The sequence below is a fragment of the Nilaparvata lugens genome, chromosome X (genome assembly GCF_014356525.2).
Source record: "Nilaparvata lugens isolate BPH chromosome X, ASM1435652v1, whole genome shotgun sequence".
NCBI classification, from domain to species: Eukaryota; Metazoa; Arthropoda; class Insecta; order Hemiptera; family Delphacidae; genus Nilaparvata; species Nilaparvata lugens.
The window spans coordinates 15,980,615-16,007,896 of NC_052518.1; the positions used below are offsets into that span (position 1 = coordinate 15,980,615).

Consider the following 27,282-nt stretch of genomic DNA (forward strand, 5'->3'; position numbering starts at 1 on the left):
TATTGTATGATTAACTTTATTTCATTTTTTTACAAAACGATACAAATATTAATATACCATCGATTCGTACATTATCACAACGGCAGTAGATAGATAACTAATGCCCAAAATAATGTAAGAGAACTACAATATATCATTCAACGTAATACACATATATAGGTAGTAGTTTGGGAACATCGATTATAATGAGAAATACTATCTATACATTTAAACTATAAAATATACTAACTCATGATAAAATGCAAAACGTATAACATTTAGTTTGTAGCAAACAAAACAAGTATAAAATAATACTCAAGATTTCAACATGCAATATTTGAAAACCCCAATAATATTTTGTACTTATACAGAAATTCTAGGGCCTCTATTAATTTCAATATGGAAGTTAACGATTCTTTAATAATTGACTAGTAGTCAATAGTTTTGATCAGAATTTTCATCAAAGATAAAAATTAAATACATAGCTACTGTTCAGAGCTAACTAAGAAACTATAATGAAGTAATTCGAGACCTTTATTAATTTCTGTTTGCTATTTCAATTTTAAGTCACTATAATCTGATGTTCAAGAAGATAAATAATTTTTCCATTGATAATTTAGCTTTATTTCATGTTAGTGAAATGCATGAATGGGTTGTTTACAAAATAAAAAAAAACAAATTAGGATTTGGATATGGAGACAAAAAACCTAGGAATAAACAAAAAAGCTTGAAAAATACATTCTCTGATTAATAAGAAAATATGTATTTGTTATTATTAATTAAGAGGAAAAATATGTATACTTTTGAACTTCAAAAATAGAATACTAGTCGTTTAATAAAATATATAACTTATATTTTGAAAATAACTAGTAAAGATTGTAAATGAATACAATTACCAAGCTCATTCAAAGCGTTTTGCTATTGTTTGATGAAAATCAGAATTATTAAAATTGAATCAGAAGTCAGATTGAGTTAATTTCATATAGCATAACATTACTAATAGAAATGTTGAATGTTTAGTTGAAATTGAAATCAACCGTTGAAAATTTAAGATAATCAATCTATTGTAAAAATTGAGAATAATTCAGTACTCTAAAGGAAGTACTTCGTGAAAATCAATATTTCGTTGATTGTAATGGTTTTAAAAATACCATTATTATTGATTTCATAAACATTAGGCCTTTACGGGTAATTAACATGATTTTATGATATTTTGTATAGAATTTCAAGTTTCATCAAACAGGAATTAACGACGTTCTCGAATTAAAAAATGTGATTTTTCAAATAACTGAGCAATGCAAAACTAATTTGGATAAATCAGATAAAAATATAAAATCAAATAATATTCCGCTACAAATGTGAACCAAATATGGATTACTCATTAGTACGAAGAAAATATTGATAATCTCCTCTTACTCAATCACATTTTGCACATGCCGTACAATTATTAATTTTTCATTCAAACATAGTTGAAGCAACAACAAACGATCATATATATTTATAATTCAATATTTTCTTAAGATGTAGATATCACACATTTTGAATGGTATTTACACATTTTGTTGTATTAATTTTCAAGATGGGACATATGAATTCATCATTCAAAATTATTTCAAACTTCCAAACATGAATGTTCATCAAGTATGTAGGATGAGCAGAAAAATTACTTCAACTTGTTTTGTTTTACAGTTCAAAAAGAGCTGGAATAACTACACCACTCACACATGCACACATTTATTTATTTTCATAGATATATATACTGTATGTAGTAAATGGCTGGGGAAAAATTAAAATATAAAGATGTAGATTTCATATATTGATTGGTTCACACACACTGAATAAATGTTGGAAGCAGAATAATATATAAACAAAGAATATGCTATATCGCCTTCATAGGTCTAAATACTATAACTTCCAAATACTAAACATGATAGACGATGTAATCAATGAAACGGGTAGAAATGAAGAACAATTAATTGAACGGTAGTTCAAGTCAATTGGATATTCTAAAAAATAAGCATCAAAAGCTTCATTTAGAAGACTGTTTCACTAAACAGATGGGCAACTATAAGATACTTATTTCAAATATACACAAAATTGTTTGAAAAAGTAAAATGAAACAAAAGACGATCAGTCTTGAATGAATCTGAAGACGTTTTCTGGAAAACATCAAATTCCATAAATCATCGGTGTTTCACGATTAATTATCAATTACCAATGCATGATATATTATTAATAACATCAACGCTTATATAAATATTTTATACAAAATCTTCAGAATAGATTAAGATGATAATTAGTTTTGCGAATTTGTCAGGCATCAAGAAAGCTGGCTGCAAATAAAGCAGTATGGGCGTCGAAGGCACATCAATGGACAACTGAGCACGGGGCAAAGCTAGACAATTCTAACACCAATTAAGTGAATTCTCTATTCTAATATGAACCAAGTCTTGACTTTAGCTTGGCCCTGAGTTTAGTTGCCAGATCCATTGACGTGTATTCACCCACAGCATCAACTTTCGAAGGCAATATTGCTTTGCATCAACATCCTTGATACCTTGCAGAGTAAAACACATTACATTAATTATACATTCACAATCTATACCATCAACATTTTCAAGCAATAGGAATTGTCTTGAAAATCATCTATAGGCTAAATTTTATATTATAATGAACAAACATAATTGATTAAAATGAAAATTCCAATCATTTCTTTCAGAATAGATATAATAATCAAAACAAGAAGCAAAAAACTGACAATATTAAAATAAAGAATATTCATAAAGCCAACCGGCATGATATTAAAGAAATATTTTACATACTTTTCTTACACATGAATCAGTCCCCGTTGAAATAATAAAAAAATGATTTTGAATTGTAACATGCGATCATAAATTTAACTGTTACATTTTTTTTTGAGCACAACTCTTGAACCAATCTTTCAATACAGACGAACCTCTATGTAAGGAACCTCTGAATAACGAAATCCTCTACATAACGAGTTTTGTCACATAATATTTAATGGTTTTTCATATCTATTCAACGAGTACCTCTCAACAACGATTTGTTTCTCAGGATAATCAATCAACTGCTTTACACAGAGGTTCAACTGTAATAACAATATGGTACAGTTGTTATAAAATAGTTTGATCATAAATTAATTTGAAAACGTGTTTTCACATAATTTTATATGATACTGGATAATTGACATGTATTTTTCCTACAGATACCTTGAAAAGTGACCATTTCTGTACTGATTGCAGGCCGCAAAGAATCACTTTTCCGCACTAGTGCGCACTTTGCGTAATCCAGATTTGCAGCATGGCAATGAAAAATACGAGTAGTTATTAGGTTATATAGAGGACCAGTGCAGGAAAATCGAAATTAAGTTGGTAACACTGACTGTGGTATTCAACTCAATGCTTACATACGATAAACCCCCTTCAAGCTTTCAATCATCTGAGAGTGGCACAGTAGATATATATAATATTGAAAAGGATGATGAGATTGGGGGTTCGAATCCATTCACAGTCTCCATTTTTGGCTGAGAATTTTCAACTTCAATGGTAAATTATCCATGTAATTTTGACAAAATCAATATTTAAAACTAATTAATAAAATAATAAAAATTTTTAAATTTAAGATTTAAATATTGAAAACTAAAACTTCAAAAATTTGGTAATTAAAAAATTTGAAACAAAAATTTGAAAATTCTAAAATTTGAAAATAAAAAAATACTAAAATATGAAAATCAAAAAATTGAAAATTTTAAGATATAAAGAATTTTTTATTTAGAAATAAAACATTTTTTATTAAATTATCAATTTTACAATTAATTAAATTTGTTATTAATTACAAAATCATACAGACAAACATTTGATGGATTTCCAGACATTCTACCCATAATTACTCACTTTTCATATTTAATGGTAACTGCAGGAAAAATTTAATGTGAAATAGGTGCTTAAAGTTCCTTTGCTGAACTCAAGAAACCATTCAGCTTTCTTTCGTAAACGTTTCTTTCAGTGCAGCAAAGTGTCACTTTGCGCACTAGTTGCACAAATTACTATTTTTAATTGAATCAAGCTAAAAAATTGATTATAACTATCACGAAAGTTGTGAATAAGAAAATTTTCACATTATATGAAATCATTATGTCTTCGCCAATTCCTTTGATTCTTGCTTGTTCAACTATCTTTTAATATAACTGAGCATATTTAAAATTCATTCTCAATTTAATCAAAGGAGATTCAGAAAAAATAACCAAATTACGGCCTGCAGAGTAAGTTCATTAATTTTTGGCAATTTTCATTTCAAATTTGAAATGAATGGAAATTATCAAAGATCGGTGATACTGCGTATTCGAAAAGTGTAAACTAGAGAACAAAATGGGTTATAACAAAACCACAACAAAATGGTTTATAAATTAGAGTAGAAGTATTTCGTTCTCTAACAAACCAGATCTTCTCTTGGACTTGGTAACAATAAATTTAAATTTTATAAAACTCTCAGCCAATTTTCTCTAGCGTGTGATCCACCGCATCACATTCACATAATAAAAAATAATGAGATCGTGAAAAATATTCTCATTCATTTTTCTGCAGATAATTAGAAATGACCAGTAAAAACAGCTCTATAAATTTATATACATACTATACTTGCAAATAAGACATCCATTCTCACACGCGCATTCACTTTAACCTCAGGTGCGAGTTCCATGTTGATAAAATACGTTTGGCTAACCAATCGAATATAATTTTGAAATGTTAAGCATTCATTCATCAAAGAACTCGTGGAAATAATAATTTCCATCCTTCAACTTTCTAATTGAGACATATTATAAAAATGATGGTAAAGCAATATAATTAGGAGGAATTTAAATATTCTTAGTAATAAATGGGTAATATTGGTATAGACTCACCAATAAGATCAAAACATTGGGCTTACGACTCAAAGAAAAACGATAGTAATTAAAATAAAAATCAATCACCCCATCAAGCATTAAAACCAGTTTGGCACTTGGAAAAATCGTAACAAAAACGTTATCGAGTGAATAACTTCTTCACTCAGGGACCAGAATCAATTAAAATTATTTCTATTCTACTAACTACGCTATCATTAATAACATAATAATTATAACAGAAAATCAATAATGAAACAATCACTCAGTAAAATCTTGACCCCAATTGAAGCAAACCAAGAAATTGAGTAACTGAATCAACATATAAAACAGAATGCTCGTGAAAATAGCCTCAATAATCCGAGTATAAATATATGAAATGAATATAATCTTTGTTCGAAAAGAGGAGTTACTGATATAGGAATAATTAGCTATACCAGGCAGTATTAGCGAGTGCTGGTAGCAATATCTATGGACATCGAGATTCATAAATTTATTGTCCACCTGACAATATTTCAAAATGGCAGATAATTATGCATTGGCCTTGAGTTCAATGAAAGAGATCACCAGATTACACCTGGCAACTAAGATGGGTTTCATGTCTAAGCCTGAACTGCATAACAACCTGCATGCTGAGCCAAAGTACAATATTGTTTTTCATCTCCTTGCATAATAGGAGTGATAGGATTCAGTAACAAATTGATGTAATTAAAAATGATACAGAAGAGATCACATTGACACACAATGATTGGATTATATGGTCTTATCATTTACCAAGAATAGCGTTGTAACATTACATCTAATTAAATTACTGATTTATATCGTTCCTCAATTAGACCAACCGCAAAGCAATTTCTTTCCGATTAAAATAGTATTTTAATAACTATTATACTCATGCATTCCTAAATCTTGTACAAAAGGTGCAGATTCTATTCAAATAGAAACATACAAATTGATCCAGATATTTTATAAAGTCAAATAACAATTATTCAAACTATTCTATTTGTATTGTAAACGTTGATTCCTACTATATGGTGCTCTATGCTTAAATAATTAACTTTACAACAGACACTGAAAATAGAAAATTAAAAATCGACACCAAATAACGGCAATTGTATGAATATAATATTATATATATAATACTATTATAAATATATAATTATATAGATTGATGTTCAATTATATAACTATATATAATATTATATATAAAATAAATTGAAGTAAGAAATATGACATCTAGAAGTAATTGATAATACACATACAGTATTTATTTTTTTCGTTTCATCATACACTGAATAAGAAACATCTTTTCTATTCCCTACAATAGAAAATGTACCACTATAACACTGCAACGAAATCATTTTTCAACTTCATACTTCGATGATTGGAAACTTGTCTAATACATCAATGATTAGTGAAGTTATAAAAAGGTCTACACTGACTGCACATTGACAAGGGGTGGTGAATATTCAGCTGCAATCATTTTCTTATCAAATTTCAAGAATTATTACATATAGATTATATAGATTTAGATGTTTAAAAAACTTCATTTCTGAATATTTTCATCATATAAATTACGTTGAAAAATAAAAAATAACTTCCAATAATTGAAAACATGTATAGATTGAAAACAGGTCAATCAAATAAAATATCCTGACGAATTAGAAATATTTGTAATTTGAGGTGATATCTTCAATACTTGCCTTGTAAATGAAGACACAATGCAACTGTCCAATATTCAATATTGGCGTTTGAGATGCAAATTTAATTAAAACTAAATATTCACCAGTACCAGACTGTTCATTCTGTTTTGTAAATAAAGCTTTTATAAGCATCTACTTTCGCCTGATTTTTTTCTCAAATCGATAGAGAAAAGAAAAAATACATAAGAAATAACACTTGCCATATTATTTTGGCTAACGTAAAATTAAAAAAATGAAGTTTCTCAAACTCTTCTCAGAAATTTAAAACAAAAAAAAAACTTGGTAGTAGGAAACACCCACGCTTACCCAAGTTATAAAATATTTCATCTACAAATAATAAAACAAAAAATATGCATTACATATGCGTGACGACTGCTTGTAAACGAACAAACGTATACAACAGACCAAGAGCATATGAAACCTTAAAGCTTACGTCCATCGAGAAAATAATCTTTTATCATTCCGCAACCAATATCACAGTAAACAAGTCTCTGACAAACTCATCAATTCCAACTCCATAACATGTTTCAATTTGCTTCAGTTTGACTGTATCACTAGTCACTAGTAGTGAGTGTTGTTGATGTTGCCATCACTAGTAATTGATGTTGCCATCACTGGTAGTTGATGTTGCCATCACTAGTAGTGAGTGTTGTTGATGTTGCCCAGGTTGATGTAGCCGAGCAGGGGAGGGACGGTGACGCTGTTGTTGTTGCTGTTGTCATTTTGGTCGGTGGAGGTTGAGATTGGATTGGGAGGTGCGAACACCGGAAATGCCAAGTTTGTGGTCAACGAGTCATTGTGCTCCTCCAGAGAGTTCTGCGCGTAATGGATGACCAGAGCTTTGAGCGACTCGTATATGTTGTAAGGCTCTGCAAACCCGTAACCGCGCTTTGTTTTGTAGATGATGCAGTGATTTGTAATTCCATTGCATCTGTGAAAACCATAACAGGTTTAAATTTTTGTTCAACACTAGCGGGCAGATTATTTACACTCGACAACAGTGGCATACAGTAAGTAAATCATGACAACACTGAACAAGAAGTCATAAACACTTGACAAAAGAGGCGGAGGAGATCACATTGTAGGTGATAGGTTTCGGAAAGAGGAGAGGAACGCCGACAACAATGAAGATATGACATCAGGATATAAAACGATGAATCTGATATGAATAAATAACAAAATCAGTGCCAAATCAGAGTGGGGTTTGAGGAGACGAAGGAAGCCAATGACTGGATAACTTATAAAGATTACAGGGATATGTAAAGCTTTGTGCAGACTTACGCACCACCAAAAACACCGTCAGCTTATAAATCTGTAGGTATTTTATGTATCTGTATAAAGTAGCATACAGATATAATAAGCATAGCATCAGCTGATGAAAAGCGTAAGGTGTTTTCGTGGCGCGTAAATCTGTACACAGCTCAACATTTGAGATAGGTAAAAACCAAATCAGTCAATTTGAGGAACGGAAGACCATCACTAAGGAAGCCAATAGTTGGATAATTCATAAAAATGGTGGGGATAGGTAACGCATGAGAATAGGGTGTTCAGTCTGTGCTAAGGTTTGGAGAGAGATTTTGAGAAAGGGAAAACAAACATTGAGGAAGTTATAAGATCTGTGTCTTGTGGTAATGAACAACAAATTATTAGGTATAGGGATTGCCAAGTGGAACACAAGGATTATGAACAAAGCGCAGATAAAAACGATCAAGAACCCTGGAAACTGAAATCAATTCACACAAGAATTAGTTAATCTGTAACTGTTGATAAATATATTTTTCTCTAATGAATAAAATTGATAAGAATTAAATTCATAGTAGAAAAAACACTCACATTTGTAAGCAAGTTTTGAACTGTCAAGGGTACATTATCGAGACTGAACACATGAGTAGATAATGTGCACATAAAAGAATGAAACAATATGTCGCCTACCAATATTTCAGGGTTATTTTGAACTTTGAAGTTATTTTAATCCATTGGATATAGCATAAAGTGCTTGCTCATCATATTATGCTTTCAGTAGCTTTAATCTTCAAAGTTTGTTCTAATCCATCGGATACATCGAACATTATTACCAGGTTATTCAGTCTGGACTTGGACAGGTTTATCACTAGCCTGAAGATAAGTTATATTCATTAATTATAAAAAAACCAATATTCTAATAGCTCTTATTGTTGGTGAAACTCTCTACGAGAAACAATATGATTTAGTATCATTATTTCAGTTTACAACTTCAGTAATGGTATTATTATTACAGTTTATTAGTAATGGTTTTTGGTATTATTATTATCATTCATATATATAAATAGATATATTATACTTATTATTATTTTATTATAGGCTACTTCTTGTACTGTTACTCATTCCCCACACACAGATCCGTCTATGTGGGGAAAATATTCACAAATTTGTTTTTAGATATGTTGTCTATGTAAATGTATCTTGTGCTTTGTATTGTGAATTGTGAATTCAATTTGGTTTGTAAAAAAATCTAAATTAGATGAGTAATGAAAACTGTAATGGCGGATTCCCACATATCAGTATCAGAGTCAGTGACTGGTACAGTGGTCAGTGAGTATATAATTGCCATGACTGTTCTGGCCGAGCTAGTATGAATAGTGCCATTAGAACTTATGGGAATAATATTCTCACTGTACATGACACGTTCTCTGATGCTGATATGTGTGAATTAGCCTCTACATTAGACATTTAAATACATATTAAAATACCTATTCATGACCCATTATCTCAAAAACCATTCCGTATAACTCAGTCAAATTTTACAGTTATTCCCATAACTACGTAACTGATCCTTGGTAGTGAAATTATTGTCATAATTATATACTGTATATCAATTATTTCCTGAAATAGGAAATTTCTTAGTTAAGTGAGCCAATTTATTTTGATTCTAGTTTTTCCCAGTTTTTATTCCAAAAACTATCTGAGGTATTTAGTTCATTTCATTAAAGGAGCTGCATAAGTATAATATGAATGTGCTGCAAAAATTGTAACAATATCTATAACTTGATAATACGTTTTTTTTAAAAAGTTGGTTATTTGTAAGAAAATTACGTTTGTAGTAAACACCACTCAAAGTTTTTGGTAGGAGCACCAAAGTTCTTGTTGATATATTTTCTAAAAATCATAGAAAACCTAATATTCCATATACAAGAACAAAGTTTTTTTACCATAAAAATCAGAAAATATTAAAAAATACATGTGTACCAAAATTCAAATTTTATTAAATTTTCCAGTCACAGGTAAAGTGACTGGGCAAATCAAAGATTGAAGGAGAGGAGATTTACTCACGCAATAGACAGAGCATATTGGCCCGAACTGCTGGGACGAACAAGGAACGTTCCATCTTTTTTACCAGCCAGGTACTGCTCAGCATCAGTGCGGGAACACTCGTTGAGGAGCCAAGTGAGTTCATCCTGATGAGGCAAGTCCTCTACCCCCAGCACCAGAGCCCTTACACCGCCGCCGGACTGGAGCAACTGCATGAGTCGGTTCTGCTTGACACCGCGAGACACCAACCAGGCCACATGCTTCTCCTTCTGGCGGAACAACTGAATCACCTCTGGTTTCAGAGCTTGCATCTCCCGTTCAATGGCACGACTGAACGCCACCTGCTGATTCAAGCTGTCTTCCAACGTTTTTCTGCTTTCGTTCATTGATTTCAGGCGCAATTTCAGGATCTCAGAGTTCTCCATCAGACTGAAAACGCAACGAGACCATGAATTTACATTTTCCACGTTGAATTCTTTACAGATATTAAACCTATTCAAATGTTAATGAGAAAATACAATAATTATCAATAAAATGAAAATCCAAATTGATCAAAATAATAATCCTAACTCGGATAGAGGCTCTCATCGTAATTCCTACTAGCTGTTTATTTATTCATTTGATACAAACATAGGAAGGCTCACAGGCTAAATTCAGTACGAGCCTTAATGAAATATTTGATAGCACAACACTACAATGAATAGGGAAAAACAAAAGAACTTTCTATTTCGCACTTTATTAAATATCTACAATGATTCAGCATAACTGATAAGATTAAAAGAAACGATATCAGGGTTAGATTCAGGAAAGTTAATGTAGGGGAACAGTAAGAAAATATATTTAAAAATCAAGAGGAAGACAACAATGGAAATATCACCCCATTCTGCCTGTTGTTAATATTATTATTTGCAATACCAGTCTTCGGGGTAGTTGATAGCAATAATTGATTTGGATTTTTGTTCAATAATAATTATTATATTTTCCATGTAATATTCTTTACTCAACACAACTAACTAAACTCGAGTTGGTTTTTGTTTCTATTTTATTATATTTATACTACTAATAATTTATGAGGAAGCGTTTGGCTTCTTTGTTGCTCAAATAAGGCACTTGCTACCTTTGTTGGATGGGTTATCACTACTTGAGGAGCCGACATCGATAGAAATAATTTATGAAGGTAGAAATGAATAGACTGACGTGGAATAAGGCTGGAATGGATAAAATAATGAATATACAGGCGTGGAATGTGATTTTTTCATTTTCACCCCTACATGGTGAAGTTTCGCAATATATTGGTTTGAACTGTAGAAATAATTAATAAGTTTAAAGAACATAGCTTTCCGGAATCCATCTCCAGTTGGAGGTCAACTCATCTTATCCCATCCTCTTCATTACCCACAGACAAGCCTAGAGGTTTAGAGGTTATATGTGCATGATCATCAGAAAATTAAAAACAAATATCACAATTAAAATTAAATAGTTGGTTCCCTTTCAAGAATCAGCGAAAATTATTTCACCGGAATTGTCCAAGTATTGACAAAATAAATTGGATCAAGTTCAGAAATAAAATTCAAGAACGTTCTAAAGCTTGGAGCTTGATTGAATCACCACTAACCTTTTAACCTCATGAGGTTGAGCTTCCTTCTGGAAGCGCTCCTGCAGTTTGATTTGATCTTCGAACATGATGACGGTTTCAATGAACGCATCCAGAGCTTGACGCTTCAAATTGATCTCTTTGTTGATGTTCTCGAATTCTTCGGAGTACTCATCATACTGCTTGGTTTTGGCCACATAGGTATCATGTATCTCCAACAGTTTTGTAGCAACCTTTTCGATGTCACTGGAGCTGGCAATTTCTTCCTCCTAAAAATATAAAATTATTCATACGTTGTTGATAAAAATGTAAAAGTTGGATGAATTACAAAAGTTTTGACATTACTGCAGTTTTTCTCATTTTGTGAAAAGTTTTAGTTTTTATGTTTTTTTCGAAAAATAAATTAGAAAGCACAAGGGTGACTACAAGCATGATGAGATACAATGCATAATATAGTTTGATATAATAAAATTATTGTAATTTATTTTCAACTCATCAATGGGAAAATATTGACTATTCGTTTCCATCGGAAAATATGTCAGTAGAGGCGGTGAGATATATCATGAACCTTAGACTCCACCGCATGGGACTCTACTCTGATTATTTATTAAGGTGGGGGTAAAAGTTTGGTCATTTTGTTCTCGGCAGCCGGTATCCTCACTTCCAAGAATCTGTACACTGGCTTTATGAATGCAGAGTAAGAGGGGGAGATGCTTGAGAGAGAAATTCTCATCCCTACATCACTACCACGCCAGCTACTCTCCACCGTTTGAGGGGTTGCGGCTCATGCTATAACTCATGGCCTATAATAATGTTAGGTTCCTCATTAAAGCAGTGCTGTAAAACAGTAGTTAAAGTAAAGTCATCAAATTCATAATAATCTAACTCACCTGTTGAAAACGTGACACAGGATACAGCAGCTTGATGTCAAGCGTGGCGTTGTATTGCGCCAGCGATACATTCCGATAGAAATTGACTAGTTCAACAACTGTGTTGAACTTGAATGGCTCAGAAAATCCGTACTTGCCACTGCGATGAGAAATTTTGATCAATTTGTTTGAGCCACCTTTGCGCAGGGTGAGAGTGTATTCCCCAGATTTGGTTGATGCGTTTCGTACGAGGAAAGTACCGTCTGGAGTATCCATCAACTTTTCATTCACTTCATCACTGTACAAAAGCAATATAATGGATGCATGTTAACTAACATTGCTAAATAGCTCGAATGATAAAAATATAATTCTAACAATGCGACTGGAGCTGAAACTTGTTTAAAAAATTTCAAATATTAATACATGAAAAAAATTAAATTTGAAAGTGAAAATCTCCAACAAATTAATCCACTTTGTTGTCAATTTTATCAACTCCAGAAAAAACCCACTGAACACTTTAATGTCTGCAAGAAAATTATTTAAAGAAAGTGTCTGAAACAGTGAAATACCTTGTGAGTTCTTTCGTTATTTCAGAAAGATATTAAAGATACTGAATGATGAAATTTTCAGACAGTTGCCGGGCTCTAATCAAAAAAAAAAAAAAAAAATAAATAAATAAAAAAAATATGATCTAATTATTCAATGTCAAGATTTAATTAAATTATGTAGAACAGTAAGCCTATAACATTCACTGTTGAAACAAACTAGTCAAGTTAACCCAAGCTTAAATTTTTTTTACTTATTTTACTTACAAAACTAGGCTTTACCCTTCAACTAACTTCTCCCTAATCCCGAACTATAGTTGAACCTTCCGACTTGGAGAGATATGCAGAGCAGAGAAAAGCAGGGATAAAGAGGCGGCGATGTTGCCGTGCTAGAGCGGAAGGCATTCTGTAGTCTTTAGTGAGTGATCAACACCTCATGATACGCGAACCTAGTTTCCTCTATGAAAGCACTACATCTACCGAGAGTAAAACTTGGAAACAGCGTTTGTCTCTAAGACTGTTCATAACAATTGACTGAACAGGTTCCATCTCTCTACTCAGCATATCCTTCAAAGTCGGAAGTTGATTTTAATTGAATTGAGATTTTAATCAAACTATGATGTGCAACGGTGTACTTGAGTGCAACGGAAACTTATTAATTTATTTTTTCTTATGGCTTTTATCGGCAGAGAGATCCTTTTGGATGCTTTGTCTTGCCGCATTAGCCAATGTCATTTCCTATTAACAATCAAGTTTATAGGTTATGTATTGGGTTCTTCATGTTTTCTCACTAAAACATTGCACTTTGACTTCCTGAGTTTTCATTTTATAAAGTTTAAAATCCAGAAAACTTATTTCCAAACACATAATCACATTTAAAAAGCAAACAAATATAAAATGTTGATAATATTGAACTGAAAATTTCACATTAACGTAAACTTGATGCCGTAAAACTCAATGACTCAACTTCCAATTTCTTTCAGCATAGACTGTTTAAATAGGTACTTCACGGAATGATTTACTATCTTAGAAATGTATCTTTGCAATCAGGTAGTGGAAATACATTATTATACTCCTCCAAAACAATCAAATACATAAATATTAAACGTACCGAGTGATATCGCCCCAGTACCACTCGGCATCGCTCAGTTTGTTGCTGTGCATCTCGTCGGGTGCAGGGGGGTCCATTTCAGTGAGCATCTGAATGGCGCAGGCCGGAGCGAGACGCGACAACTTTCGAGGGGGCAGCGCAGGTGCGGATGCAAATTCGGGTAACTTCTCGCCCCAGTCGCCATGAAGCAGCAGCAACTCCATGATTCTGATGTGTGATTCGGTGTTGTACACCACTTGGCTGCAACACAAAACATTCATCATTATAGACCATTATTTAGTTCAAATAAGTGGTGAGTATCTAAGTATATGAGTTAAGTTAATTTTCAATAACTTAACAGTATTATTATTATTAATTAGCGTATAGCACATATAGACGCACACAAATACATAGGTAGTCAAAGAAAAATCTGGTCATGGGGCCGTTGTAAGGTTAATAAAATACTGTAAAAATATTAAATGTTGATGTCGAGAAGCTTAACAGTATCTATAGTGAGGTCTATGTTATAATGGCAGTGGAAAAAGATAGGAGAACAACGTTGCCGATTCCCTGCCTTGCCACTTTTGTGATTTATTACTTTTTTCAAACAAAGTGATCATTCACTTTCTCAATATAGGGCTACTGAAATTATTGAAACTCAATAATCTGGCTTGCCACTGCCTTATACAGAAGATAACTGATACCGGTATATTTGATGTAATATAACCTGTTCATTCTTGTTAAAAATAATAAATTATATTTTATTTGAAAAGAACATATATTTTTCAATGATTTAAAAATAAATTTTCATAATTGAGATTAAATATTTTGTTAATTAGATATATTTCTACATTGTTGAAAAACGATCTGGTAACATTAAGGAGCAAGAGAATAATAGACAAGGATAGCAATACCAATGTTAATCAAATACTAACATTAAAACGTGGACCTCATTATAGTAATAAGTGAATTTTCTTGGAACAAGATCGGCAAGTTACAAATTTCTAGGTCCTTCACAGTTGTTTGCAGTAGATAGAAATTTGTTTTATTCAATATTTTCAATATTATTCTGTATTCGGGGGAGTTGAATCTCACTAGGCGTCAAATCTGTAAAACCGTAGAAACCAATCAGAAAAAAAACTAAATAATATACATGATCGAATGCTAAATACATAAGGGCGAGACCACATTAGGCGTTTTTAGATGAGTCGACAAGGCAGGAAGCTCTCAGTTTGGATGATTTTCAGCTGATTCCCGAAAGCCAACCTAATTAGCCAATCGGAGAGCTTCATGTCCTGCCTCCTCGTCTGAAAACGCCTGAAAACCCCTTAATGTTGTCTCGACTTTATTTTTGCTGTATTGATACAAATTAAGAACCTCCAATTATTTCCAATTACATCTGTAGATAGCCTGTCTGTTCCTACCATACCAATCCACTTATGTAAGATTATTCAAGACACCTAAGACATATGCATCAAAGGTAAGCAATATTTAATCAACTTCCACTAGGAATAAGACATTTGCATATAAAACGCTCTAGCCAGTAATCAATAATTGGTTAAGAAAGTCCCATTCAAGCCTTCTCCAATACATCAAGAGTTCATAGACTGTGAAATTACTACTCTATAGTTTGTGAAAACATTAGATTACTGCATTGCTCTTATGGGGTACAGTGCTGCCAGATTTCAAATCCAGAAATCCTGTGAGTTAATTGTAAGAGAGAAAGAGCGGAAAAGAGAGCGTAGGTCATTGTGATAGGATTAGCATAACAACTATAATATCGTAAGAAATCGTATTCTTTCAAGAAATAACTCAAGCCATAAGGCCTTGTACTGCAAGGTTTGAACGGACTATAGCATTGTAACTTGAAATTAATTTAATGTTTGCCATTGAGTTAATTGACGAAACATATAATCTATAGAGGAGGTCGATGATGAGCTAAGTTTCAATGATAATATCAGTTGAACATGTGCCCATCACCAACGAAATAACATTTATAAAAATGATTGAATGATAAAGTCAAGTTATAGTGAAAAGATAGGGCGAATATGTGACCATCATCTCTAACAAATCACTATTTATAAAAATGATCAAATAATTCAAAATCACTCACATGATTCTTTCCCAAGGAGGCCGCAAGAAAATATGGCAGAGAACTTGAATGAGGATTGTGGGCGCTTCCTTGATTCCGCGACTGTACTGCATCTGACAAATGCGGCAAAGATGAGCCATCAGGTAGGTGAGAGTTGATTTGTGCTGTTCAGGCAGTTCTTGGACTAGTTGCATCAGGCACACACTGCACTGCTCATCATCATTGCAAACTCCTGTAGAAGGCATTAATATTACACAAGTGAAATACAGACAATGGGATTCTGGGTATTGATGGAGGTAATATCCATATTATGTACAGTAGAGCACCGATTATCCGGACGTCCGACGGCTGATATAAAAAAATTGAAATCCCTAAAAACTTAACCTATTTTGTATTTCAAGCGGCTAATTGGTCCGCCGCAATCAAGGTGGAGTATAATATTTTATTTATATTCAATAAAAGATTGGAGTTACTGTACCTTATTAAATAACACAAGTGTTGTCTATTTTGACTAGAATGTGAATGAAAGATAAGTGTATCAAGATATATTATGTACAAGTGATATTACATACGACACATACTACCAAGTATGTACTATAGGCCAGAATTTGAAGTTTAATTACGTCTACACTCAAGAGCTCGGGTAAAATCGAGTTGAAATCGATTATCCGGATTATCAGTTATCTGGACACAGTCAGGATGCATCATGGAATCGCTGCTCTACTGTATATCAATATTAAATGATAAAACTAAATTTTGTATGTTGTGATATAAACTAATGGTGATTGATGTAAATACATATTACTAAAATACATACTACATACATTACTAAATACATATTGTTATATATATTCAGATTGAATGAAAAGATTTAAAATTATTAGAAGTTAATCTATTGAAGAAGTTTATACCACTATATTCCATGCAGAAAATAGTTATCTAGCTTTAATTGAAAAAGTGATGACAATGTAATCGTACAAAATATTATTAACGGAAATTGTGACAATTTACTCACTTGAAGCCTCTAGGAATCTGTCATACCACTGCACAGGAATGACAGGATCAGGAAGTTCTCTGAGATATTTGTTGAGGATGTTGGTGATGCAGTTAGGCTCGTATGCTGACAGATCTAACGCAGTAATATCTATGGAAAAAAATTTCACAATAGTTTAAAAATACAGCATTCAAATAATCCGAATAATCCGATTATAATAAGTCGATCATTTCTCAAATCATAGCAAATAGCATTAATACAAATCGCACTTAATTATAATCACCATTATTAACGAATTGCACATTTTATTATTGAATTATTTTTTCAAATAAAAAAAATCCTGTTAGGATTTAGGAATTAAAACTTTATTTTGTAGGCTAATTGTAATTGAAATCAATTTCATTGTTTTTGAGAACAGCTTTTGTCAATTATCATTTTTAAGAGAATGATGTGGAGTATAATACAGGCATTGCTACTCGTTAAATTCTCTTCATTATAACTTCTTTAGATTCTCCCATTTTCTTTGCCGATGGAAAATCCTTTTGTCGATTATTATTGGAACCTGAAGAATACCACAATTGTTACACGTAACATTTTATCACTTACACCATTCTACCTATTTTTGTCTTCTAAATAAATTAATAGAACGTTTTAAAATAATCATTTAAAAGCGAAAGAAAGAGGCTCATTAAATTTGCCTTCATCATACTTTCGGACATTCTCTCAAGTTATAGACCAGTATTTGTGAATAAATTCTTGTTTTGAAACAAATTTTCTATATATTAAATATATTCCATACATATTTTTCAATATATTAATTACCTTCAGCCTCGTTGAATTTGGTGCGGAGTTCATCAACTTTATCGGGGGGTGGTGATGAGCGATACATCTTGTAGAGGTCGAGACTGGGAAGTGACTTGGCTCTGGCCTCGATTTCTTCAGCACAGCGGATCACAAGGTAGGGAGCCGGCTGATCTTTGGTGTTGAATTGGCCGCACAGACCCAGGCCAAATACTAAACACAATAACATCAATTATATTAAAATTGAATTTCAATTATTTCAGCAGCACTGATACAATCAATCAATGACTACTACTACCACCAATGAAATGTTGTATACTGGACAACTCACTATTGCCACACATTTCAAATTCATCTAGCATATTGAGCTGAATGTAAAGTTATTCAGAATATCTATTGAAACTATACATATCACGTTGGTCTTTGAATGGGTTTTTCAGAGTTACAAATAAGTGATGTGAACTACCATTCATGTGGACACTTGTTTGCGAACAGTATAATAACCTCGATATTTTTTACACAAATTTACATTCTCATTTGTTTCATCTAAGCAATATTGACTATGGTGAGTTTCAATTCATGTGAATTTATCTAAATTTATGTATATTTTCATATATGAATAATATCATGTTCAAATAACTTTTGTCGATGTAATCAATGTTTATGACAATGATAAAAATTTGATTTGATTTCAATTCATGTTTCATTTACAACAAATGAATGAATTGGAATGATTGTTTATAAGCTGGAGTTAGGTCTACAGTCTTTTCTACCACTCAACCTCCAAATCAAATACATTATTTCTCTTTAATTCATTAAAAGTAAATAATTTATACAGCATGACAAAAAATAACATTCCCAATTAAAATGGTAGCAACAATTTATGCCATTTTACCATTAATGGTAGCAACAATGGTGGGAACCATTTTTCCAGTATACCATTTTACTATTACTAGTACTATTACCATTTTACAGTTTTACTATTATTTTATTACTATACCATTTTACCATTACTATTATTTATCAGCAGACATCAAAACTTCTACTATACAATCTGCATACTATTGGCACGTCAAAGAGGCAGATTCGCCTTCTCAACAATGTTCAAATGAATACCTTGTCAAATGTGCAATTTTTGTATCGCCCCCAGAACCACAGCAAATTCTTTCACACTTTCATTTATTTCATATTTTTTTCAGAATACGATACAGCAGGTGGGAAATGTATTTCCTGCGGTAGTCTACTCAGCACAAAACAAGAGATATGGAAAAAATTGTAGAATCAAAACATTGGAATTGAAATGAAGGTTAGTGGCTTACCGGAACAGAATGGGCTTCTAGCATGGCGCTCAGCTCCAATGCCAGGAGGCAAGCAAGATGGCAGTCCAGTTGCCGAGCAAGTGCGGTGAGCCACTAGTCCGCAATCTGACAAAAATAAACGAATATTCCACGCTATAATAATATATAATCAAATATTTCACAATAACAATGAATACTTCTACATAAAAAATACTTCATGATACAGTTAATGAATAATAATAATAATAATACTATTTTAGGATAATAAACCGATCAAGACTTTAAATGAATATATTATGCCATTTTGCCATTAATTGAATTGAATTGAATTGAATGACTGCCTTTATTTTCGTAGAGAGCGAAGTTAGGGCCAGCGAAGTTAATGGTAGCAACAATGGTGGGAACCATTTTTCCAGTATACCATTTTACTATTACTAGTACTATTACCATTTTACAGTTTTATTATTATTTTATTACTATACCATTTTACCATTACTATTATTCAGTTTATATAGTAATTTAGTGAGAAGATATACAATTATTTACAAGGAGGAATATTTAGCGATATAATCATAAAAAAAATTTGACCATTTTATAAATATTGGGATACTGATTTTGGATCAATGCCTATTGTATCTTTCCTTATTGTAACCATATTTGTATGATATGAATACAAATGGGAATATCATATGATACATAAAATAAATGTCTGTCTACAAAGCGTGGATTGCATAATTCAAAATAATTCAATTGCTTGCTAAATACTTTTTTCGAAATGGATTCATTCTCCTTAATGGAGCTAAGGCTTGTTTGTTTTATTATATTAGGTTTTGATGTCATTTTACATTGATTAAGCAACTACAGAAATTTACTTCAAACTTATTAACAAAAATTACTTTACACTCTAGATGCAGTAGGAAGTACAGCAAAAACACTACAGTTTTTAGTTAGCTGACTGTTTTAAAAACTGAAATGCAACAGTGATAATTTATGCAGTTATAAAAATGTGAACTTACACTTGGAAACGAGAATAAATTTCCAACCAAACTGTTAGTTTCATTTGTTTTTGGCGGTACAGGAGTTCTTACAGCTCACAATAAGAGATTTAATCTTAAATTATTAAACATGAGTGAATTATTATGGTTTATTGTTAATTATTAAATGAGCATTAGTATTGTTTATTATTGTGGTTTATATTATTTCATGAAATACATGGAATCATAGTTGAAATTAAATTTATCATGAAACAACCTCAACTTCAAGTATAAAATATTTGAGTTCACTAGACCAATAATACTATGGTTGTGTGGTTTCAGCGACACCAACTCAGGTCTGAAAACCCAGACTGAGCTTCACAGGAGAATGCACATTATATTGCTGATCAAGCACTAAGCTCAGACATTCCAACAGATAACGAGCAAGCGAGAAACGGAGAAACAATAATTAATTCACCTTGACAGATGTAACCCTGATGTGATAAACCTCTCAGGTATTTGTGGCACTTGTCACAGCGTTCCAGAGTCGAGAAACTATGCTTTCTGAGGTAATGATCAGATGCGGCTGCGCTGTTTTCCATGCTAGACTCATTCTGCATGTCACTTCCTTTGCGGCATAACTCGTCAATGCACACCAGAATGGCTTTCAGATGAAACTCATCTTTGATGCCCATGTTCTGCAAAAAATAAAATAATAAATTAAATCAAATAATCAAGTGCAGAAAAACAAAACAAACTGAGTTCATCAACTACAGAAATTTACTATTAAAATAATTTTACATTGATTAAGCAACTACAGAAATTTACTTCAAACTTATTAACAAAAATTACTTTACACTCTAGATGCTATTATGAATGATAATATTTTATCTTATTAAAGAGAAATAAGAAAATTGCAGAAGAAACAAAACAAATCTAGTCGAACATAAAATTTAGTTTGTGGACTGATAGGATTATTTCAATATGTTCTTTTAGGATTGATTGATTGATTGATTGATTGAGTACTTTATTTATGTAGATTACAATATATACTGGCTTATACACTTATATACAATAGCTTACAATACAGCAAAATTATAGATGAATTTACATAATATAGACTAAGAAAATAATTATTGAACTGTATATGATATGAAAAAGCAGTTTGTAATATAATAACTATAGATAATAATCATATTGTTATGCATCTACATAAATTGGCGGAGCTTTGGACATATCAATGTCCATTCTTCGGAAAGAATATTAAAAATATCCTCCCCACTAACTCTCTACCAAAATAAGGGTAAAAATAGGATAAGATAGAACATAATCTGTAGGAACATATCTGCTCAGTTTGAGAATGTGATGAAAACATGAAGCATTTAATTAAAGTAAAAATTAGATAGTATACATGAGGGGTGGCCAACTTGTTTCGCATCTGTTGTTTTAAATGAGGGCAAGTGTCGCGCAACTAATTCCAGGAAATACACTTCATATGGATCAGTAAAGTTATAGCAAAACACCGTGATTTTAGTGAAATGATAAGATAACTATGGTTTAAAAACAAACAAAAAAATCAATTTTATACACATTGATTCTGAGACACGCACTATGAATTCAAGAACTGAGCAATGAAATAGTATACGTTAATAATTTATAGTAGTATGCAGAATATTAAACAAGAATACTGCCACTTCATGAACCAGGTATAATGACCCTCAAGTTATGTAAAATTCAATTATTGAATTTCAGTGATCACGGCTGTAAAATAAATGATTAATTACATTATTTCTTGAGACAAATCTGTTCTAAGCATTCAAGTTGAACAGCATCAATTTGAAAATATATAAAACTCAAGATATAGTGGAAGGATTTCAAATAGAATTTTAAAAATATGTACTTTGATACATTCTGATTTGAGAACTCAATAATGATTTACCAGTTATTAACCCAAGAATCAATAAAATTGAAATTATCCAATTTTCAGCATAGCATTGGAGTACATTTAATTTTTTTGAAATGTGATACTATAATGTATGATTAAATTTACCATGTTCAATGTTATTCCATGTATACTAATTCTTCAATGATAACGGATCATAAGTTTCAATATTGATATACTGGCCCACATTCGATTTATATTTTCACATTTCAATTCAGTGCAATTTATCTGTTGCATTTTATAATTAAAATTCAATGAAGAGGTTTGTTTTGTTTATAGGGTGATAATTTAATGAGGATACATGGAGATGTGACGAAACATGTGACAGGAAACTTATTAGAAGTCAAACAGGAACTAAGTTTGGTTGAAGTGAGGACAAACATAGAAACATGGTGTGATCAGTTTCACTTAACACTAGGAATAATTTTGGTTACCCTGACCTAATTCTGTCATCTGAGGAGTAGGGCGTAGGGGCTTGACCCCTCCCTTCCCCATAACAGTCCTCATTTAGAAAATGTTACCAGCGATGGTTTTTATAATCGAATACTTTAATGCGAGTCCGATCATTTGGATTCGTCCAAAACTGCTAAACGCACATTTTAAAACTCTTCAGCTTTTGAATCAATGCTTGTAATTCATTAGCCGTCTAAAACAGTAGACCCACTTGACATTCCAATCACCCAATGCTTTAAGATTCAATTCACGATACGTCTCTATAGAGACGGAATACTAATATGCCTACTGACATCTGAACTACCAATGGCGGGCGTAGAAAGAAGCCATGTCAATTTGATCACAAACACTCCACCAACGTTTGATTGGAAATTTACAACGTTTTCGCATGTGAACAGGGAACAACTCGGAACAAAAGATACAGCTATTGTTGATCTAGAATAGAATGCATTTTAAAATTTTCAAAAGTTTTGATACATTCAAACAATTTGGGCATCATGATTTTTTGGTTGATCAAGACGCCTGTTTTAATCAATAATATACATGATAAGTAAGTTTTGAAATTAAGTATTCTATGCATCCAGTGAGTATATTTCTTCGTTTAGCTGAGTAACTTATCTGCAATATATATATATAATATATATATATATATATATATATAAATATCCGAAGGGCATGGTAGAAATTATGAGCAAATTTCAAAGATTTCTCTATGAGAAAAGGGAGAAGTTGGACCTATTCAAGAACTATGAACATTTTTTGAGATAACTATAATAATAGGAAATTGAATGAAAACTACTTGATATTCTCAAACCAGTGTTTCATTAAAACAATTTGAGATACTATTTTCGGTTGTTACACCATTATCAATCTCTCATGCGAACCGCATGGCCATATTTGGAATACTTGGGCGTGGCTAGTCTAGGCCAATGACAGTAGACCTTCATTGGTCAACAGTTAATGAATAATTGTCGGGCTTTACACACACTATTATACTGTGTAGCTCAGTTCTGAGTTTATTAGAGATATTGATAATGATGTAACAACCGAAAATAGTATCTCAAATTGTTTTATGAAAACTAGTAAAATGTTTTCATATTCGTCACATTTTGCGAAGACATGGTAGATTAAATTAATTTAAACAATATGAAGCCCATACCAATAACAATTATTGACAATCAAATAGTACCAAGCATATACTAATGATGTCTAGTACATCACTTGAAATTAAATTTGCATTGGAACGTCCATGTCAGGGGCAAGAGCTTGTATTCAAATAAAAGAGAATTTTCCGACTGTTTTCGAAGAAATTCAACCCTTTTAATCCCAAACAAAGAAATCCTGTAAAAACAGTTACCAGAACCAGTATTGACAAATGGTATAAAGCTTTAGGCAATGTCTTCTTTTAGGGCCACTTTTGAATAAAAATAAAAATATGAATCTGAGTACCCTTTTTAAAATTATTCAATCACATGTTTCGGCTATATAGCTTTAATGAAGACATGTTTCGGCTATATTGCCGACTTGATAATGACATTATGCAGCCGAAACATGTCGTGATTAAATGAAATTTTAAAAAGGGTACTCAGATTTATATTTTTATTTATAACTTTAGGCATATCTGGCATCCATAGCTGTTATGTAAGATGAAATTGAGATAACATAACCTTATCAGAAATACTATTATTAATAATAATTAGTAATTATTACTCTAATGAAAACTATCTAGGTCAGAGTATGATAGTATGCTCACTAGTCTCAAGACTATCTAGACTATTAAGTCTATCGTTATTAAAGAGTTTCCACCACATTTTTTAATTATTATTGATTTAAAAATCCAGAAATCATACATTGATATGATGATGCAGAGAACATTCCAACTCTTATCGAGTACTAAGATATTGAAAACTACAATAAAAAATTGAAGTTCGTGATTTTAACTCATTTAATTTTCAAGTTTCGAAAAATACATTCAATCTCAAAGCATCTCTATAGTTGTATTGTTTCTATATGCATGATAAGAGAAACTTGACAAAATAGCTAATAGGATACTTTTATCAATGAATTAATGAAACGAGAAATTAAATTACCCTGTTTCCAAACTGCAACATTTAAAAATATTCGAATATAGAATAACCTGTACAGTAGTATTAATTCTAAATAATATGCAATTCTTAAGAATAAGGTAACAGTTCATCCGATCCAATTCGGTAATCCAATAACAAAAATATGGAAATTTCCATCACCTTGAAAAATTATTCACTGCGATCAGTAATTAAATCAAAATTCACTTTTTTACTGTAGTTTTTTCATTGCTGTGAACAGGTTTGAGTGTTTATTAATAGTAGAAGAACTAAAATTGGAAATTGCAATACAAAATGCAGCTGAGAGGTTGAGAAGCCAAAATGATGAGGCATACTAAAGTTGAACTGAAGGAAAATGAGCAAAGCTTGCCAGTAGTGGCGGTCACTCAACCCACGACAGAAGGTAGCAAGTAGCAAGTAGCAAGCAATATGCGTTTCAGCTTCAGTCGCAATCCGTCACTAATCCTCCGTCTCAACTTCTATTTCTATTTTATTTGCACTCTGAATACCTCAATATATTTGCACGTTGTATATCTCTGCCGGCTGTATAATATTTACAGTGATTTCATCCATCGACAATACATGGTCACACATGGAGGAAAACGAGACAAGAAAGATATCTGCAGCCTGCAGCAATATCACAGAGACAGTTTGATCGATAATATGTGCTGACAAGATGAACGATATCGTGTTGGTACATAAGACATAGGCGAAATTTCCAACGCCATCTTTGCTTCATTTCGATTTGTCAACGTATAAATTTGAAAAGCGATTTCAATAGTAAAAACGTTTCGCTAGTGACGCACTCGCTTCTTTTTGTTCGGTTTTTGAAGATAAAAATCGTGGGGAGTGACACTCGACAAATTCATGCAGTGAGTTGGAGTAGAAAATCTGCATTTTCGTAGAATAAAAGACGAAATGATAAAATACTACCGATCAAAAATACAATGGAATCGTATGGGATCAATTTTTTATCTGCTTGAGTTTACGCAATGAAAAGCTCACTGAGTCACTAAGGTTGGATTTTCTTCTCGAAATAGTTACTGGGAATTGTTATCATACCAAATGAATTGTTTGCTATTGAGATCGAACTACTGCTACATATGGTAGAAATGGAACAGGAAAAACATGTAGCATTTAAAACAATCGTATTCAGTAACAAATTGTATGAATACTTCTATAATCAGACTTATAAAAATGACTTAATGACAGATTTTTAGAAAATCTAAATGTTATATTTCATGCATAATATATAATGATTGCCATAACCTGCTGAAGGAACAAAAGGACACTTTGTGGCTCCTAACTGTGGCTGCTAACCACCAATCGATTCAATAATTGTAAGTTTTCACAATTTAAAAACATTGAAACTTGAAAGGTACCAACATTTTGTTCAAATCAAGAAAAACTATAACTCTTGTTATTTCATAAATAATGATGAGGTGCCATAGCCAGAAGGAGCGCAATTATATAAAATACTTCCACGAAAAGTTCACATTTGTTAGATGATAAGGCAAGCAAAACGGCTGGTGTTATCAGCTATTTAATTAGAAATAAAATTTTCCTTTCCTCGGCGTTATTGTCTAGACTTTCAAGGAGAACGAAGTGAGCCTGCTACTCTGTCATATTTGTTAAAATTGAAACAAAAATCAATAAAACGAAAAACAGCTTTGCATTTCCTGTTATTAGATGTGACATTGCTTGCAAAACATAAGACGTGTTATTGTGATTGTTCACGTTCAGTCTGTTGTCTAGACATTTTTATCTTCAGATAAGTTGACATATTATTAGAAGTGATAAAGTCATGTTGTCATCGAGATTAAATTAAAAAAAATAAGGATACAAGTGAACTCATTTTGATATATTAAACCATGTTCCTAGAATTATTGCAATATTATTAAATAAACGCAAATAGAGTGATTCACTCATTCATCATTGAATCTAAAAATTTACCGAACCAAATACTTATATTGAAATTTGATGGTCACATTCAGTTGGTTCTCTAGACGCGTGAACAGTTTTCAATACTTTTCGAATTAAAAAGCATATGCCCTAAATCAAGCGATTTCCTTGCAAACATGTGTGCATTTTTTCATGAGATTTGGCCTTTCCTAGATATTTTGAGAGAATTTAGTACTCAGGTTCAGTTAGTCTATAGAGAATGCACAGAAATTTCATAGTACTCAATTTACAACCATAGCCCAAGTTTTTATTCATTTTTCGAGGCTTTTATAAGCTTTCTCAGATTTTCAAGAACGACCCTGTCAATTAAGTTTCAATTTAATGAATCAGTTCAACCAGAGTATCAGTTTGACTGACACTCCTAAATCAGTTGGACTGAGGGAGGTATTTTGAGTTTTATAATAACCGGAATTTACCCGAGTGTCCGGAATTTACCTATACATGAGGGTCCAATGCGTTTTTCTGGCTCTTATATGAATGTATTTTTGTCAAAAGTGTAGAAATTTGGTTCACAATTCTAAATTTCACACGATAATATATTAGGACGATGAACCAATGATTGGACATAGTATGCACTGGATATTAAATTTACATCATCTATTATAATATATGCATTACTATGAATTTGGAAAGAATTTGAGAGAGAAGAAGAGATAAACTTCTTAGGAAGCCTACAAAAACCAAATAACATCAGTTTTTACTTGAATCGAAATC

General features: G+C 31.9%; 1 protein-coding gene across 4 annotated transcripts in view; it reads right to left on the minus strand.

Annotated features, from left to right (window-relative positions):
* The window catches only part of LOC111047698 (phosphatidylinositol 3-kinase regulatory subunit alpha), a 149,201-nt gene continuing 121,919 nt past the window's right edge, over window positions 1-27,282 (minus strand). For 3 of the 4 annotated variants that reach the window (XM_022333511.2, XM_022333509.2, XM_022333512.2), the window contains 10 exons: window positions 20,606-20,825; window positions 19,175-19,279; window positions 17,877-18,068; window positions 17,076-17,204; window positions 16,082-16,292; window positions 13,990-14,229; window positions 12,355-12,631; window positions 11,486-11,733; window positions 9,892-10,299; window positions 1-7,513 (listed from right to left, as the gene is read on the minus strand). In XM_022333511.2, the coding sequence (XP_022189203.2) occupies window positions 7,219-7,513; window positions 9,892-10,299; window positions 11,486-11,733; window positions 12,355-12,631; window positions 13,990-14,229; window positions 16,082-16,292; window positions 17,076-17,204; window positions 17,877-18,068; window positions 19,175-19,279; window positions 20,606-20,825 (2,325 nt within the window). In that variant the 3' untranslated portion in view covers window positions 1-7,218. The remainder of the gene's footprint in view (window positions 7,514-9,891; window positions 10,300-11,485; window positions 11,734-12,354; window positions 12,632-13,989; window positions 14,230-16,081; window positions 16,293-17,075; window positions 17,205-17,876; window positions 18,069-19,174; window positions 19,280-20,605; window positions 20,826-27,282) is intronic. The other variant, XM_039442506.1, reaches the window with a different exon arrangement.